Genomic DNA, 18,285 nt, shown 5'->3' with positions numbered 1-18,285 from the left:
AAAATCTATTCTTAGTCTATACCAAGTCGAGAGAGAAATGTATTNAATCATAAGAAATTGATTACAATTACAAATACAGAATAAGAAATAATCTAATAATCCCAACAGTCAATCAAAGAACGAATGATCAAGTCAATCACGACAGGAGGAAAATCTATTCTTAGTCTATACCAAGTCGAGAGAGAAATGTATTCTCAAACTATACATTTACGAGAGAGAGAGCTCACAATTTAGTCTTAAACATATGACCTGTTTACTTGGCAGTGTCGCCTTCTTATTCGTGAAAGTACTTCATTGATAACTTAGGAGTAACTTGTTAGGGGATGACAAGGCGTTGGTCTTCTGGTATATCTGTGTGGAGTCCTTTCACTCTCCGATCTACGGATGAACTCCTAAGGGCATTGGCCTTAGAGAACAATTGAATGGAGTCTGGTCACTCTCAGATCTGACGACGAACTCCTAAGGGCGGTGTGGAGGCAATATGGGAGACGTCTCTCCTCTATGAGATTTTCTGACTAACTCCCTGAATTCGGCTAAACTTCGCCGATATCTTCCCATTTATGACCAATCATCGTATTCCGATTTTCCCACGTGGACAGATGGGAAGGGGGAGAAATGAGGGGTAAACAGTTCTCATTGAAGCGAGATTTTTAGCAGATAAGGGAAAAACAGAGGATGCTCATACTTCCGTCAAAGGAAGTGACTCTCCTAGCTGTTTTCCCACAAAAAAAAAAAATGTTATTTTTCTCACCCAAAACGAAAGATTATTTTATGACAAAAAGTTAATATTATTTTTAAATTATTTTAGACCCGGGGCCTATTCGGATCTCACATTAGAGATCCTTAAGGCACATAGGAGAACCGGTTGTATCAACCATAGAGATGTAGGCACATTGGTTACCGCGTGGTAGTCTTTTTACAAAGATTAATGTTAATTAAGATACACTGTTTGTTTAATTTTATTTTTATTTTATTACATGACATTTTCATCTTATTTATATCATTTCTGCATTTATTTATTATATTATCCACATCAACATGTTCGTTTATTTATGTATTTCTTTCAAAACTCATTTCATATTTATGTTCTATGTTAGTGTTCTATTTTGAGTTAACTGAAGCAGATCGGTTAAAATGATCAAAAATGTTTTTAATTTAGTAAATTTTATTTGTTGGATTGTTAAAGGTGTGTTTTTTATAATATTTAGTTATCCAGTACATACATTTTATAACCAAACAGTATAATCAAATGTTTTAAATACAGTTCATTGTGTGTTTGCATTCCTTACTTATGTGAGAATCTGGAGACTGAGTATAATTTTATTACAAAAATCAATTTTATCAGACTAAATAACCCCACACCCATAAATCAGAAACAAAAAAATCTTATTTTCTTAAAGTATAAAACTAAATTAATAAATTAGGTGAAATTAAATTAATTTTTCCTGTTAAAAAAGTGACACTTTTTGTCACTTGCGAGGAAAGAGAAAATAAAACTTCCTTTAACCAGATATTATCACAAATTTTAATGAACATCTGGCCGTTTGATTCATCTGTACATCCTGTCAGATGATACAAATTCCAAAATCCAATTGGAGGGGATTTACGTATAAAAAGGGCCTTTTTTCACCATTACAGGTTGGTCTACTCAAACCCTTTGCCATCTTCTTCCAGGCCATTCCTCTACCTCCAATCCTTATGGGCCATTCTACTCCAACCATCTCCCAAATCTCTGACAACCTTGTCTCATCAAAACTGTCATCTGTTCAACAAAAAAAATCACCATTCATAAGTAGAGGTAGTATGTCTATAAATATGTAAAGTCTCTCTCTCTCACATGTTAATTAGGGACACTAGGTGTTACTTGTATTTGACCAATTATTTGTGGTCTTATTTTCATAATTTTCATTAAATTTTGTTTTTAGTTTGTTTAAATGGTCTCGTTTTTGATTCTAAAATATATGCCGTTGTCTTATCAGGAGTCTATGAGTCCTCCCCCTTGGATAAACTTTAAGGACTTCATACCATGGGTCTAATGTGCAATTTAGGCTTGTGTCAGGAGAATTTAGGAAAAATCGTAAGAACTTCCTATCAACTACGAAATTATTTTATGATCCCATCCACTGACGAAGTGGGCGGATCTTGCAGTTCTGAGGCCGAACACAAGTAAGAGTATCCTCTCTTAAACCCAGATTCTCACACTTACTTTTCTCTGTTTAACACACAGCTGATAAATATTAACTTTCTCCTCTTTACGCTCAATTAGAAATTCTCTCTTATTCTTAAGGTATCATCATCCTATCCTGACAAACAGGGAATGATGACCTTTAAGAAACTTACTTCATAAAAATAATTCCATAAATTCCTAAAGAATAGCAGATTCTGGAAGGAAAATACATAACAAAAGTTCAACCATTGTTCTGATTTTTATAAAATGGTGTACAAATAGCTATTCAAATCCAAAATGGTATGTGGAATAAAAATATTACAACAAGATATAAAATGCAAATTAGATCAATAAATTATTGATACTATTGACCAAATGAACATAAATTGAAATACAATTTTAAATCTCTTGTTTAAACTTTTTCAAATTATAACATTTAAGCAAACTTTTTCATATAATATACAGAGTACTTATAATTAAAGTTCCACTTTGAAATGGCCATAAAATGAAAACTACTGGACAAAATGTTACCAAACTTGGTAATAGTGTACAGGACGTCATGGGATTTTATTTCCCGCAAAAACGTTCAAAAACTAAACACCAATGGGAAATGGCGCTATCTGCAATATTGTTAAACAAAAAAAGACATGAAGACATCATTGAAAATGTTTTAATCGATTTTAAAACGTGTTACAGAGCATGTTCAATGTGGTGTCCACCATTTTTGATAAGCAAATTAAATCGCATTAGTGTGTTCTCAACAGTAGCTCTTAGCATATCAGGAAGAATTTAACTTGCTTTAAGAAAATGGTGGATGCCACATTAAACATGCTTTGTAACACATTTCAGAAACAATTAAAAACATTTTCAATGATGTCTTCATGTCTTTTTTTTGTTTAACAATATTGCAGACAGCACCATTTCTTGTTGGTGGTGAGTTTTTGAACTTTTTTTGCAGGAAATAAAATCCCATGACGTCCTGTACACTATTACCAAGTTTGATAACATTCTGTCTAGTAGTTTTCATTTTATGGCCATTTTAAAGTGGAACTTTAATTATAAACACCCTGTATTATCTTGTGACTGTAGGCCATCTTATTTTTGTATAATTTTAATGTTAGTTTATAATTCTACTTCTTAAAACCTATTCTTCTTTACATTCTCCTTTGTTCCATTGTTTTTGAACTTCCGAGAATTTTGACTCACCCCTTCCCCACCAAGAGGTAGGGTGTAACCAATAGGCTATGAAAGGCTGGAGGAAAAAATCTGAATTTGGGTGGACATTCTTGGCCAGACACGAGAGGAGATGGACGTATAACAGCAAGGCTTGTGAGTGTGAAATCGTCAAGCACTGTGGAAGAGAGCCTGAGAGAACAGATCAAGAACCAAATCAGATAGATAGACCTGGAGATGAACCCTCAGAAAAAAGCCAATTCATGAGAGAAGGAAACCTACAAGACTTGGAAGTTGAAACAAGGAACTACAGAGAATTATTCTCCGAGAAATTGGGTACCCCACTGTCCTATCAATTCTTCTTACTTCCCCTTCAATCTATCCATCTTACGGCATATGATTGGTGTTTAGTTATGTTATATATCGGGTTTAGAATATTTGTTTATCCATCTTACATTAGATTTTAGATTAAGACTAGCACATGATTGTTAGATAAGTACTATTGTAGGGTTAGTAGTTGTGACGGGATCCAACTACCTGAATCACTGTTATGTTGCGAACACAGAAGATAATTGGAATTGTAAAAAGAGCGGAAATCCGTAAATAACTTGTAAATATTTATTTCTATCATGAAATTAAATTTGTTTTAATTGGTTATCATGCATACATGTTTTCCTTTTGCATTGTACCTCTTACGATCTCTTTTCTTCTAACTCATAAGATAAAATGAACATCTTAATTAAATGGGATAAATTAATTTTATATATTTTTAGACTGATTAGTAGATTAAAATGATAAACATCTCTAAAAGAAAATAGTCACTAACTTTTCTTCTTCTAATCTCAGTTGTTTTTCGATTTGATTTATTTCCATTTCGATGTCATATGGCATTCTTCTTGTCTGAATTTTTGGACTAATCTTTTCTGCCTTAGAAATGTCTCCCTATAAAAAATATGCATTTAATTATTTCTAAAATTTGAAATTAAATACATTATGATTAAGTTTCAAAATGCCAAAAGTAGTTTTTAAAAATAACTAATTTATGATTTAATGACTTTTTATGATAAGATTAAAATATTTTAAGTTATAAATTAATATTGACTTCATAAACGGCTTTCGAAGCTTGATATTCTTTATCTAAATCAGCAATGACTCGTTCATGTTCTTTCAGTTTCTTTTCATAATGTTGCTTGTTTAGTTTTGCCTGTTCAACATGACTCTGTATATTTCGAAGGGAATCCTGTTTTAAATATAAATTATTTTATTTGCAGAGTTCAAATCTGGCAACCAAAAAATTCACAATACAATAAGTTAAACGATACATTATTTCTTTACCTTTAAAGGTTCAATGTTATTTAACAGATGATGAAGAGCATTATCTTTATTGTTATATTCATCATTGGCTTTTTTAACCCTGATTTCGGCTTTTCTGAATTCTTCTGTAAGAATTTCTTCTTTCTGCTTCATGTCTATTATTTGAGAATACATCATTTCCAACTCTTCTTCCTAAGAAAAATTAAACATTAAAAAATAAAAATAAATTAGCATATTCTGATATTTTTTATTATGTTGTCATCTTGGAAGTATATTTTTTATGATACTAAATGAATTCTTTTGTTAAATTTTCTTACTTTATCATGTTGCAATGTAGTTAAAAACTTATAAAAATTATTACAGAATTTTCTATATAAAGTTCCTGAATGTATGACTGATTTACAATCTACATCACCCAACAATTTCCAATGTTGATATTTAGATACTCTTTTTTTATATTTAAATGTTACCATAATTATTTTTGCTTTGAATGTCTCATTAACTGATATAAACCATAAATACAATAAATTTTTCAAATGTTAAGATAAGAACAGTCACCAACTGAAATTAATCTGGTTGTCATTTTCACTTTCAAATTGCATTTAATGTTATAATATTAAAATGAATCACACAATATATTTTTTAAACATTTAAATAATTTCCATGCAGCAATTTATAATTTTTTAAGAAAAATCTTTAATAATTATGTTAGACATTTCTGTAATATCAAAGGATAAAGATAAAACTATCACAGTGTAAATAAATCAAAATAATCTCATATATTGATCTTGAATTGGATTATTGTAAACAAATTTAAAAACAAAAAACCTATTCCAGCAATTATTTTAATTCATCAAATGTTTTTGGCCATCTTTAGGATCAAACACATTTTGAATATATTTTTTAATTTGTTGTTGAATTTTCTAATGGTAGCTGTATTACGTATTATATAGGTAAATGTCTCTTCAATCCGAACAAAATTTCGGTAGACTTTCTCACAGCTCTACGTGTTAAAAATCTCCTTTATTGTTTTTCACAGATGCATTTCGGGCAAGTTTAATTTTCCTGCCCCTCTTCAGTGCTACAAAACAAATTCATATTGAATTTACACAAAACAACTTTTGAGTAGAAAATGCTTACAAGACATAAAAAGACATTTTAGTATGTTCTTCTCTTAAAAAGCATCTTAAATAGTTTATGTCGTGCTCCAACATTTCTACATTTTTATGTTGAATTTTCTAATGGTAGCTGTATTACGTATTATAATACGTAATACAGCTACCATTAGAAAATTCAACAAGAAATTTTTGGAATAAAATGGAAACAAAAAACAGGTTAGTAACCCTTACTAAAAATGTAGAAATGTTGGAGCACGACATAAACTATTTAAGATGCTTTTTAAGAGAAGAACATACTAAAATGTCTTTTTATGTCTTGTAAGCATTTTCTACTCAAAAGTTGTTTTGTGTAAATTCAATATGAATTTGTTTTGTAGCACTGAAGAGGGGCAGGAAAATTAAACTTGCCCGAAATGCATCTGTGAAAAACAATAAAGGAGATTTTTAACCCGTAGAGCTGTGAGAAAGTCTACCGAAATTTTGTTCGGATTGAAGAGACATTTACCTATATATATTTTTTAACATTTAAATATTGTGTTCTAAACGAGAATTATTTAAATATATAAAATTGAATAAATTGAAAATACAAATAAACATACAACACTGATGAAGGTATACAGAATGAAATAAATAAAAGTAAAATATAAAATAAAGTAAATAAATGCATAAATGGAATATTTGTTTTAGTCTTTGGTATCATTGTTCACTGCATTGAGAAGGTACTTCTAAGCTGCCGATAAGCAAGCAGCATCTTTATGGTTTATGCATGAATTCTTGATACTGTGCTTATATATGTATATTTTTCAAGCATTTTACCTGCTTGCTGATCTCCTATTGTTTCTAAAAGCTTAGCTTCTTTGAAATTTGGTGTATTTTCTGGCACAGTGGCCATTATAGCTAGGGCAGTTGTGGTTTTTTCCTTTACATATGCCATATTGATGCTCTTTAAGTCTTGTAGGAAGATTTCTAGAAGTGTATCCTATGTATTTGCTTGTTTTGTTTTCAAGACCTAGATTGACCAGTATCTCATATACCTAAGGGGCCATGTCAGGATCTATTGGGTCTTTGTCATTACATAAGCAGCTGTAAATAGTTTTGTCGTGCTTATATGTGATTCTTCTGCTGCTCAATCTGATGGTTTTTCTATAGGTGTTATCATCTATAGAAAAACCTATATTATATAATTTATTATATGTTACAGGAGCGATCATGATCATGGACAGAGGGTGTTTAGGTTTCCTGCAAGATCTGGGTTGTTGTATGTGTTAATTAAATAATCAACCTTGGTATGGCTGTACCCATGCGCAGCTGCGATGCTTTTGATTCTGTTCAACTCTTTAACAGTGTCCATTATGTTTGTAGTGTAGGTATATGCTCTTTTGATAAGGGCCTTAAATGCTGCCATTTTATATTACTGGGGTATACAAGATATTGGTCAATCTAGGTCTGGAAAACAAAACAAGCAAATACATAGGATAACTTCTAGAAATCTCCCTACAAGACTTAAAGAACATCAATATGACACATGTAAAGGTAAAAACTACAACTGCCCTAGCTATAATGGCCACTGTACCAGAAAATACACCAAACTTCAATGAAGCTAAGCTTTAAAAACAATAGGGGATCAGCAAGCAGGTAAAACTCTTGAAAAATATACATACACAGCACGCCAAATAAGTAATGAGACTGATTTTTTTCCATGAATACTTTCAAGAAATGTGCCAAATGTGGTTACCATTTCACTGGCTAGATTGTGCTGAACATGCAGACGCTTTGATCATGTCGATGACTCAGCCAGTGCATGCATAGCAGCCATAAAAGTAAAGTTGTGCAAGTAGTGGCGGTCAAACATAGCATCATGGATCAAAGAGCTGTGATAAAATTTTACCATATATTAGCAAAAACAGCATCAGAAGTTTACAAAAACATGCTACTTGTTTATGGGGATGGTTGTCTTAGTTGTGCACAAGTGTTTTCAGCATTTAAGAATGGAAGAGAATCCTCAGAAGATGAACAACGCGTTGGACGTCCTGTGTCTACTCAGGCGGATGAAAATGTGGAAAAAGCCAAGGAAATTCTTGCCAGTGATAGACGAATTACCACCAGAATGCTTGCAGTGAAAATTGGTGTTGGTAAGGAAACAGCCAGATCCATTTTAGAGAAAGATTAGTTCCCAGTTTGTGCCATATTCATTGACAGAAGAGAAGAGAGAGCACTGAGCTGCATGTTGCACCAGTTTCATTCCACAGTTGACGAGGTTCCTAATCTGTTGAAACGAATTGTAACTGGAGATGAAAGTTGGTGTTTTCAGTTCGACATGGAGACAAAACGTCAGAGTATGGAATGGCATGGAACATTGTCACTGAGGCAGAAGAAACTCAGGTTGCAGAAATCATGCATCAAGACAATGGTGATTGGTTTTTTTTTGATGCTTCTGGAGTGATCCATTGTGAATTTCTCCCTGAGGGCACAACAGTGACCGGACAGTACTACTTAGGAGTCATACAAATGTCTCTTTGCTCACATGCAAAAGAACCCAACTGTTCCAAAGCAACAGTTGGGTTCTTCTGCATGACAATACACTGGGTCTCTGTGCACTACCCATGAAACAGTTTTTAGCATCAAAACAGATCTGTGTGCTCGAACACCCACCCTATTTGCCTGATTTGGCACTTGCAGACTTCTTTCTATTTCCGAAAATTAAATGTGCTTTAAAAGAGTAATGTTTCAGTGACATTGAGGATATCAAACATACTGTGACCAACAGACTGAAGGAGGTACACAATCAGGACTTCCAGCGTTCTTTCAACAACTTGTATGATCGATGTAAACATTGTGTGGAGGTGCAAGGGAATTATTTTGAATCCATGTAACTGCAAAATTGAAATAAACTTCTTAGTTTGGATGTAATGCTGGTTGTCTCATTTGTTATTTGGTGCACTGTGTATATAAGCACAGTATCAAGAATTCGTGCATAAACCATAAAATGTTTACCAAAGATTAAAAAAAGTACTTCATTTATGCATTTATTTACGTTATTTTATTTTATTTTTTACTTTTATTTTTATTTATTTATTTCATTCTGTATATCTTTGTCAGTGTTGTACATGTTTATTTGTATTTTCAATTTATTCAATTTTATATATTTAAATAATTCTCATTTCAAACACAATATTTAAATGTTATCAGGGGGGCGCTCCATTCGTCAGGGAGATTGGTGCGTTTTTGTTAACACTTCGTTTTACTGAGGAATATTTTGTCTTTTGTGTTTTTTGGAGTTTATTTCTACAATGATTAATTTAAAATTAACCCAATTACTACTACTAATGTCCGGAATTGAACCGAATCCAGGCCCTCTTCAGAAAACGCCACCCAAAAGAGGAAGACCTCCAACAAACCGAACAACGCAATCGTCATTCAACACTAAACCAGCTGAAGGTGAAATCAACTTAATTACCGAATATACTCAACAAAGAAGAGCAGAACCAACTATCCAGGTTAGTGAAAATTCTACTTTGAATCCTTCAACCGCAATTTCAAATATGGAAATATCGGACACTTCAACCTCACTTCTATGGACGAAGATAGTTGATCTGATAACGACTAGTAATGAAAAAATAGAAAGTCAATTTGCTTTAATTCACAAAGAAATTACCACCATTCATAATGAAATCAGTGACTTTACTGGACAAATTCAAACTATTAAAGATAGAAACGATATAATCGAATCGGAACTTAAAAAATTAAAAACTCAGAATGAACTTCTACAATTTAAATTTGACTCCATGCAAAACAAATTAAATAATAATAATCTAATAATATATGATTACTCAAAAATTTTCAATGATAGAAGTGAAGAAGAAATATTAAGGTTTTTAAATAATTCACTCAATATTCCATGCAAAATGAATGAAGAAATCAAATTAATCCGTAATATTCCTAATTCCAAGATTAATATTAAATGTTTAATTTTAAAATCTGATCAACTGAGAAATGAGATACTGATCACCTTTAATAAGCGTAAACAAAACAATTCATTGGGACCATGGCAAAACTTAAACATGTCAGTAGATCTGGTTATTAATTCTCGGAAAAGAAGAAAAGCTTTATTACCTTACTATATCGAATTAAAAAAACGAAATATTCAGGTCAAATTACGAGACGATTTCCTTATAATTAANACTATGATGATGGATTCAGCGATTTCACAATCGATGATTAGTGATCAAAATTCTCTACTCAATTCAACATATCATCCCTGGTATTTGCATATCCTAAGTTTTCCCACTCAATCGAACATTATTACAATGAATACAAATTTAAATATTAAACGTTTATTACTACAACTGAGACTAAATCGATTCTCCTTAATTGTGAATAATAATTATATAGATTTTACTAAATCATGTTATTGGTGTGATTCCAACAACTTTTCTGCATTTCATATAATTAGAGACTGTACTGCATTGAAAAAATATCATCAAAGATTTCAGACACTGAGAATATTTTCTTCAAATAACGAATTTGATTATAGAATTAAACTGGGCAATTTAACGAAAATAGATATGTATAAAATTGTAAATTTCTTTAACCAAATTATTAATGATTTGAATAATCAACATAAGAAATAAATTGTGTTTAATTAATTATTTTTTATATAAATAACTAATTTATATTTACTTATTATTTGTATTGTTTATATCTAAATCATTACCCCCTGTAACAAGGACTCCTTATTATAAATAAATATATTTGATTGATTGATATTTAAATGTTATAGAATATATTCAAAATGTGTTCAATCCTGAAGATTTTTGAGCCTTTAAAAATTTATTCTGAGGTCATCCTCATAAATAAATTTTGTATTTTTGAATGTCAAAAAGTCCATTAATTACTGTCTGTGCTAAAAATAAAAATAATCATTTATGGCACTGAATTCAATTTTATTTCTATTAATCAATATATTGCATCAATATTTATAATTGTATAAGCTAGCCTATGATGATGAAAACATGTTTAAATTAAAGCATTCTTTTAATCTAAAATATTTGTTAACTTATCAGTTTAGTGTTGCATGGAAAAATATATGGTAGACCTACTTACTCATATGTATGATTTAATTTGAATTTTCCAAACTATGTAATAATAATTATTAATCAGTTCATAAATTATGGTTTTATTTTGTGTGCAATAATTTTTGGGAAAATTTTGGGTCCTGAAAATATTCTGCATGCCTTTTCATAAGTTGCATTACTTTGCATATATACCACATTACCTCTTGCTGCCTGCAGATGGCTACACTTGGTCTACCTTATTATGAGTAAAAAAAATTAACAAGGCAGCCAAGGAGGCAAATTCCTTGACTTTTTGACAATTTTTGTCAAATTCCCTGATTTTCCAGGTGCATCAGAATCCTGCATTTACCAGTTTTACACTGTTGACTTTGTCATCTTAAACATGGCCACCAGATTTACCACATGCACCACCTCTCTCATGCTTCATGATAAGTTCTTTTTTTCATCTCAATCACCAATATAACAACCTTCTCAGACTTTGTTGCTTCCATACACTTCTTGAATATCATTATTAATAAGTAGAGGTTATATTGAATCAAACAAAGTTTTTGCATATTTTTAACAACCTTTACTACTTTACATAGTTGTGTGATTTAATTATAATAATTTGAAATTCAGCACATTCTTGCTAATGTGAGACTGAATCCTTTGTTTAGAAGCTTATTTTAAACTGTTTACTTCACACTTTATTTAAATAAAATAAATTTGAAATGGATGAAAAGCATATTGGATGCTGAATATGTTTTCTGAATATTATATGCTTTCTGAAACTCATAAAGCATATAATGCCATACAAACAGTAAAAAGAAACATTAAATTTTGATTTAAATATTTATATTCTATACATGGAACGTATCTGTTCCATTTTCGTTTTTTTAGACCTGAGGATGGCCTGTTAATCAGGTTGAAAACGTTTGTTTTTAAAATAGATTTCTCAGCAACAAATTAAGGTGTTTTAATTTATGAGTAAAAAGAAATTTGTAATATGTATGAGGAAGATGCTCCTAAACTCTAAATTGTCATACAGTGGAACCTCAGTTAATAAACCTTTATTTTGCAAAAATTTTGTCTTGGATAACAAATGTAATGGTTTTTTGTGTCAAATGTTTAGTTGCTGTTAGGCGTGCATGAGGTAAATGTTGCTTTTCTGAGTGTTCGTGCCAAACTTTTCAGTTTTGTGATTTATATTTAATTAATATGGCACCCAAGAAAGAGAAAAGTGATAGTGGCAAAAGAAAATGTTTTAGCATAGCATTAAAGAAAGAAATTATTGCAAAACACAAGAATGGCATTCGTGTTTCTGACATTGCTAAAGAATATAATAATCTCTACAAATTATTAAAAACAAAGAAGCATTTAAGGCTGCCAAAGTGGCTAAAGGAGTGAATGTGATATCAAAACTAGAATCTAAAGTTTTAGATATAGTTGAAAAACTGCTGCTAATATGGATCAAAAGAAGCAACTTGCTAGAGACAGTGTTAATGAAGCTATAATTTGTGAAAAGAATAAAAATTTACATAGTGACTTGTTGACCCAGACATCCAGTACAACTGCAGATGAGCAGGACTTTAATGCGAGCCGAGGGTGGTTTGATAGGTTTCGTCAAGAAGTGGCATTCACAGTGTCATAACGCATGGGGAAGCTTCAAATTCAGATGAAAAAGCAGCAAAAGCATTGTGGATGAATTTGCAGTTTTTGTAAAAAGTGAAGGATATGTCTCAAATCAAGTGTTTGATTGCAACAAGACTGGTCTTTTCTGGAAAAAATGCCTAGATGAATGTAGATAACCCAAGAAGAGAAAGCACTACCCAAACACAAGCCCATGAAGGATAGGCTCACCCTTTTATTTTGCACTAATGCAAATGGTGACCTCAAAATCAAGCCACTTTTAGTCTACAATGCTGAAAATCCCCTCACCTTTAAGAACAATAATGTGATAAAGTCAAAACTGCCTGAACAATGGAAGGTAAACAGCAAGGCATGGGTAACTCAGACCTTATTCATGGATTGGCTCCAGAAGTGTTTACTCCAACTATCAAAAATTATCTTCAGCAAATGGATCTTCCTCTTAGATGTCTTCTCTTAATGGATAATGCCCCAGCACATCCACCAAGTTTGGAAGAAGACTTGGATAGTGAGCATGACTTCATCAAGGTCAAATTCCTTCCACCAATGAAACTCCATTACTGCAGCCAATGGATCAGCAAGTGATTTCTAATTTTAAAAAGCTGTACACCAATGACACTGACTTAACCCTTAGACTTTTTGGAAGGTGCATTTTAACATCCTGTATTGTATCAACCTTATTGACAAAGCCTAGAGTGAAGGTCTCTCACAGCATTTTGCAATTGGCCTGGAGGAAGCTTTGGCCAACTTTCGTCCCAGAGCAAAACTTTGAGGAATTTGAAGCAGAGAGCTCTCCAGACATAGTTCATGAAATTGTGTCCATTGGCTAGAGTTTGGGATTAGAGATCAATGATGCAGACATGGAGGAGTTGATGAAAGACCATTAAAATGAACTAACCATAGAAGAGCTGGTTGCCTTGCAGAAAGAACACGTAAGTCTTACAAGAGCATTCATCAGAGGAAGAGAAGGTTACAGAATAAATCACCAGAGCTGAGATCAAAGAAATTTGCAGAAAATGGGATAATGTGCAAGAATTTATCTAGAAGTACTGTCTTAACAAAGTTGTGGCTAATAGGGCCATTAATTTAATAAATGACAATTTTGATTAAAAGAGTAATACAATCAACTTTAGACCACTTTCTTGTTCCCCAACAAAAGAGACCGCAACTCAAAGAATCTGATGCAGTGCTAATGTTACCTGATATTTTTATGAAGAGGATTTCCCTTCCAAGCATTAAGCTCCGTATATCTCCACTTCTCTGCCATTAACTACAACAAATGAAGGTATGCATAGAGCTATTTTATTAAATAAAGTTAACATATTTGTTGCTGTAATGATAGATACTATGTTTTCCTATATTTTCATCAAATAAAACCCATTTTACAAATAAAATTACAAAAATTCCAGAGGCTAGAATGGATAAATTGTATTTGCATTAATTTCTATTGGAAAAATTGCTTCAGTTAATGAACACAGTCACAAAATGGAATAATACATTATATATATATTGTGAGATCCAAATAGCCCCGGGTCTAAAATAATTTAAAATTAAAGTAAACCCTTTACAGAAAATTATTCTTTCATTTTGATGGGAAAATAACGTTTTTCTAGCATGGGAAAGCAGATAAGAGAGTTACTTCCTTTGACGGAAGTATGAGCATCCTCTGTTTTCTCTTATCTGTTAAAAATCTCGCTTCAATGGGAACTGTTTACCCCTCATTTCTCCCCCTTCCCATCTGTCCACGTGGAAGAATCCTAATATGAGGATTGGTCATAAATCCGAAGATATAATCAAAGTTCAGCCGAATTCGAGGAGTTTGTTGGCAGATCCGAGAGTGACCAGACTCCACTCATTTGCTCTCTAAGGCCAACGCCCTTAAGAGTTCGTCCGTAGATCGGAGAGTGGAAAGGACTCCACACATATGCCAGCAGACCAACGCCATAGTCTTCTTCTATCAAGTTAATCCTAAGTTATCAATGAAGGACCTTCACCGATAAGAAGACGACAAAGCCATTTAACAGGTTGTAGGTTATTTAAGGAATTGTGAGCTCTCTCTGTCGTAAACGTATAGGTTAAGAATATATTTCTCTCTTGACACGTTTGAGCAATTTATTCGTCGTCTTGATCGTTTGATTTGATTGTTTATCTAATTCCCTTTCTGCAGAATATTGTTATTTTTAGATTTATTAAATTTTACTACTTTACTGTTTAAGGCATGTCTCTGGATTGTTTCCTGAATCAGACCCTACTCGCGTGTTAATCCGCGGGATATAAATGAGATTAACTGGTGTCGGGACCTGACAAGATCTAGAATTCACCCTCTAGATCATTTTTAAACATTTTCTTGCCCTCCTATAAAAAGTTAGAGAGCTGATCTCACGATCATGCGCCAGTAAGTGATATAGGTATCACACCTATACCCTTGGTTTCTCACAATATATAACTATACAAATCAAAAATAAAACAAGCAAAAATGCACTGAAAACATAGTGTAATGTGAGAGTAGGAGATGACTTGGGTGCAAAACAGAGTACATTACACTCTGAATACATTTTTCTAGTAAACACACAATTTGAACATCAAAAGTAAATTTTTGTCAAATTTAGCATTCAAACTGTTAAGGTTTTGAAGTTAGAGTCATTTGAAGCACAAGGTACCAGTGTATATATACATATAGATGTAAATGTTCATATTTTCTTAGACAAAATTTGGTAAAATAATCAATCTTTACTGATTGATTGATATTTTTCTTGCTTTGTAATGATCTTTATTCCAGCAATTATTATTTTGAATATTATGTAATAATATTAACATATTCAACTTGTTAATTTTTATATAAAAAGGGAGCAACTCACAATAACCAATTAACTGGAGTGCAAACATTTTCGAAGCCCCTTCTGGGCTCTTCCTCAGGCTTCTTTTTTTATTCCAAACAAGCTGGCCATTAATCGTTGTATATCTATCAAATGGTATTCGATTTGGGATGTAATATGTGCTTGCATTCCAAAATGTTTAAATAATATCAAACAATTGTTTTATAAAATGTTCACAAATATCGATCTTTTGCACTCTGGTTAATTGGTTATTGTGAGTCGCTCCCTTTTTATATATTCATCCCAGTGCTTTAAGTGTTAATTTTTATTTATATTTTCTCTAATATTATCTATTAATCATTTCTATTTCATCATTACATTAACAATGAAGTTCAGACTGTCTTAAATTTAACTATTCAATATGATTTAAAATCTAAATAATCATTTTTTAAAAATGATATTTTTTTTTTAGATTTAATAGAAATTTTAGCTATTTTTATTTGTGAAATTAAAAAACATCAAAATTTTTAAGTGTTGTCTCTGTTAGCTTTGCATGTACAAAAAACATAATGACCAAGAGTCCACCTACATCTGAGCATGAGATTCGGGGGTGTCTTTTGTTGGGTCAGTTGAACAAGCAGGATGTGACCGGAGTCCAGTCTGGACCATTATAACCAACCAACTTGTAGTTCTTTGTGATGAGAGATTAAATGGGAATTTCACGATTAGAGATCTTTACACCCTAAGATCCCAACAGTAAATATGATATTTTTACAATGTAAAGAAAAATTTAAGTCAAGATGCTTACAAGAACTTTAGCATCGATGGGTTCCGGTTCTTCTGCATTTTTCAATTCGATAATTTTCAAATTAATCTGGGCAACGGATCTGTGAATTTTCTCTATGGTGACTGTGAGCTTATTGTTTTCAGACTGGTAATTATTAAGCGCTTGAGATATTTTACTAATATCTGCTTGAATACTTTTTTGGAGATTTTGCAAATTTTCAATTTCTTCTTTTTTCTCCCTGAAATAATTAAATGAAATGAAAAAAATGTCATTGTCATAATTATTATAAAGTTAAAATTTAAATATAAACTATATACAGTATATAAAAAGTAACCAAGTAATCTTGTTTACAGCCCAGAACAGAATCAAAATGATATTCTCTTTTACTTTATAAATTTGAAAATAATCAAACATTATTGTTTCTTGCTCTATGTTTTTATTTTCTGATTTATTCACTCTATCTATACTAATATTATAAAGAGGTAATGTTTGTAAGTTTGTTTGCAACAGGTAATCTCTGAAACTACTCATCCGATTTCAAAAATTCTTTCACCAATATTTAGAATGGAACCTCAGGATGGACATAGGCTGTATATTATTCCTAAGATAAACGACTTCCAACAACTTAACACTGCGTTGAATAATAACAATCCACAAAAAAACCTTTTTTTTAAGCATACTTGTGGAATTTAATTGTGACATAACACGCGTAAAAAAAGGTTTAAAACGTGGATTGTTATTGTATATTATTCCATTAAACATTCATATAAATTAAAATATATAATCTAGGTTAAGGCTTTTATGTCCAATAGATGGCGCTACGAGTACGACGCCCTAAGTTTGCTTTTCTGCCAGGTATTATGCTTTTCTGTGAAAATGAACTAAAGGGGATCATCTTCTATCTAGTAATGTTCGTTTGTTCCTACCGATTCCTTTGAAATTTTGACACAACGCCGCATTCGAATACGCACGTGTTTTTATATAATATACATGTCGAAATTCCCCCCGGGGGAGATGGACAAGATTAAGGCTTACTGTAACGTACTCTGCTTCTATTTATACTATTTTAGATGTGGTTTTTTGCGTTTTAGTAGGGTATATCAACAGAATATACACTACAAAGGGATTTTTCGATATTCCCCTCGCGGGGGAGAAGGACAGGATTAAGGCTTACCATGAAGAACTTGGCTTCTATTATACTATTTCAGATGTGTTTTTTGCGTTTTAATAGGATACATCGAGAAAATGTACACTAAGGGATTTTTTGAAAAATTCCTCCCATGGGGGAAGTGTTATACATTTATAATAGATACATTTTGAGCCACAACGCGTGGTGGCTAGAAACAAGCTTATAATAGGGTGAGTGAATGATGAGGTAAGAGTTTCAATGTATCTGAATGAGAAAATTTAAACTGGATTTAAAGCCCAGAGCACTAGGTCTGTACCTTAGCCATTTTGTTCTCTGATAAGCCTTCACATTTACTTCACATACTACACAAAATAATCAATTTTCTTTTTATTATGCCATCAGAAAAAGAACTCCTAAACATGTGTAACTTTCAATATAAATGAGATTACATTTTAAAATTCACATATTATATGTGTGCTTTTCCAATTGCAAACATACAGCACTGTTCACATGGAAAAAAGTTGAACTACAAGGTTAAATTTTAAAAAATGGCCATTTCATTTGCAATGACCCAATAAATTATTAGATATTTTTGAAAAGTTGGTTGGAAAAACCATATCATTAAAAACATTTATTTTGGATACGTGTATAATAAGACTGATACTTAGGTATGAAAATTTCTAGTGGTTAAATGCTAGCAATAGGTTATTTTAATGAGAATAAATTCAGGAGCATAAGATCATTCTTAAAAATAATTCTAAAATAGGAAGATCTTAAATAATCAATATAAAAAAAAAAAAAATACAACTTATAATCTTTTAATTTACAATATTCAAATTATTTAGTACAAGTAGTCTTGAAATCCCAAATGAATTAAAATACAGTAGAGCGTTGATTATCCGAAAGAATTCCAGTCAGCAAATTTAAATTTTTGCCAGTGCTGTGACGCTGCAATCTTTGGCTATGTCTTGGGCTACTCAAATATTTTACGTTTTTGATACTAAATTAACTTCTGAAGTATAATTTTTTATTGTTTTTATATTTTTCAATATATTTATTTTGTTTGTACAAAATAAAAAA

At 31.7% G+C, this 18,285-nt stretch overlaps 1 protein-coding gene across 1 annotated transcript in view; it reads right to left on the bottom strand.

Moving 5' to 3' along the window:
• Positions 1-18,285, bottom strand: part of LOC111624233 (structural maintenance of chromosomes protein 6-like) — a gene marked incomplete at its 5' end in the record, with an annotated part of 59,205 nt that overhangs the window by 23,961 nt on the left and 16,959 nt on the right. Inside the window, 4 exons of the mRNA XM_023367049.1 lie at positions 4,167-4,282; positions 4,443-4,580; positions 4,676-4,846; positions 16,098-16,314. Of these exons, the coding sequence (XP_023222817.1) occupies positions 4,167-4,282; positions 4,443-4,580; positions 4,676-4,846; positions 16,098-16,314 (642 nt within the window). The remainder of the gene's footprint in view (positions 1-4,166; positions 4,283-4,442; positions 4,581-4,675; positions 4,847-16,097; positions 16,315-18,285) is intronic.

This window comes from Centruroides sculpturatus, unplaced genomic scaffold (assembly GCF_000671375.1).
Source record: "Centruroides sculpturatus isolate CEXI.00-Female unplaced genomic scaffold, Cexi_2.0 scaffold61, whole genome shotgun sequence".
Lineage (NCBI taxonomy): Eukaryota > Metazoa > Arthropoda > Arachnida > Scorpiones > Buthidae > Centruroides > Centruroides sculpturatus.
The sequence above is the reverse complement of the archived record's forward strand: the minus strand, read 5'-3'. Positions and strand labels throughout refer to the sequence as shown.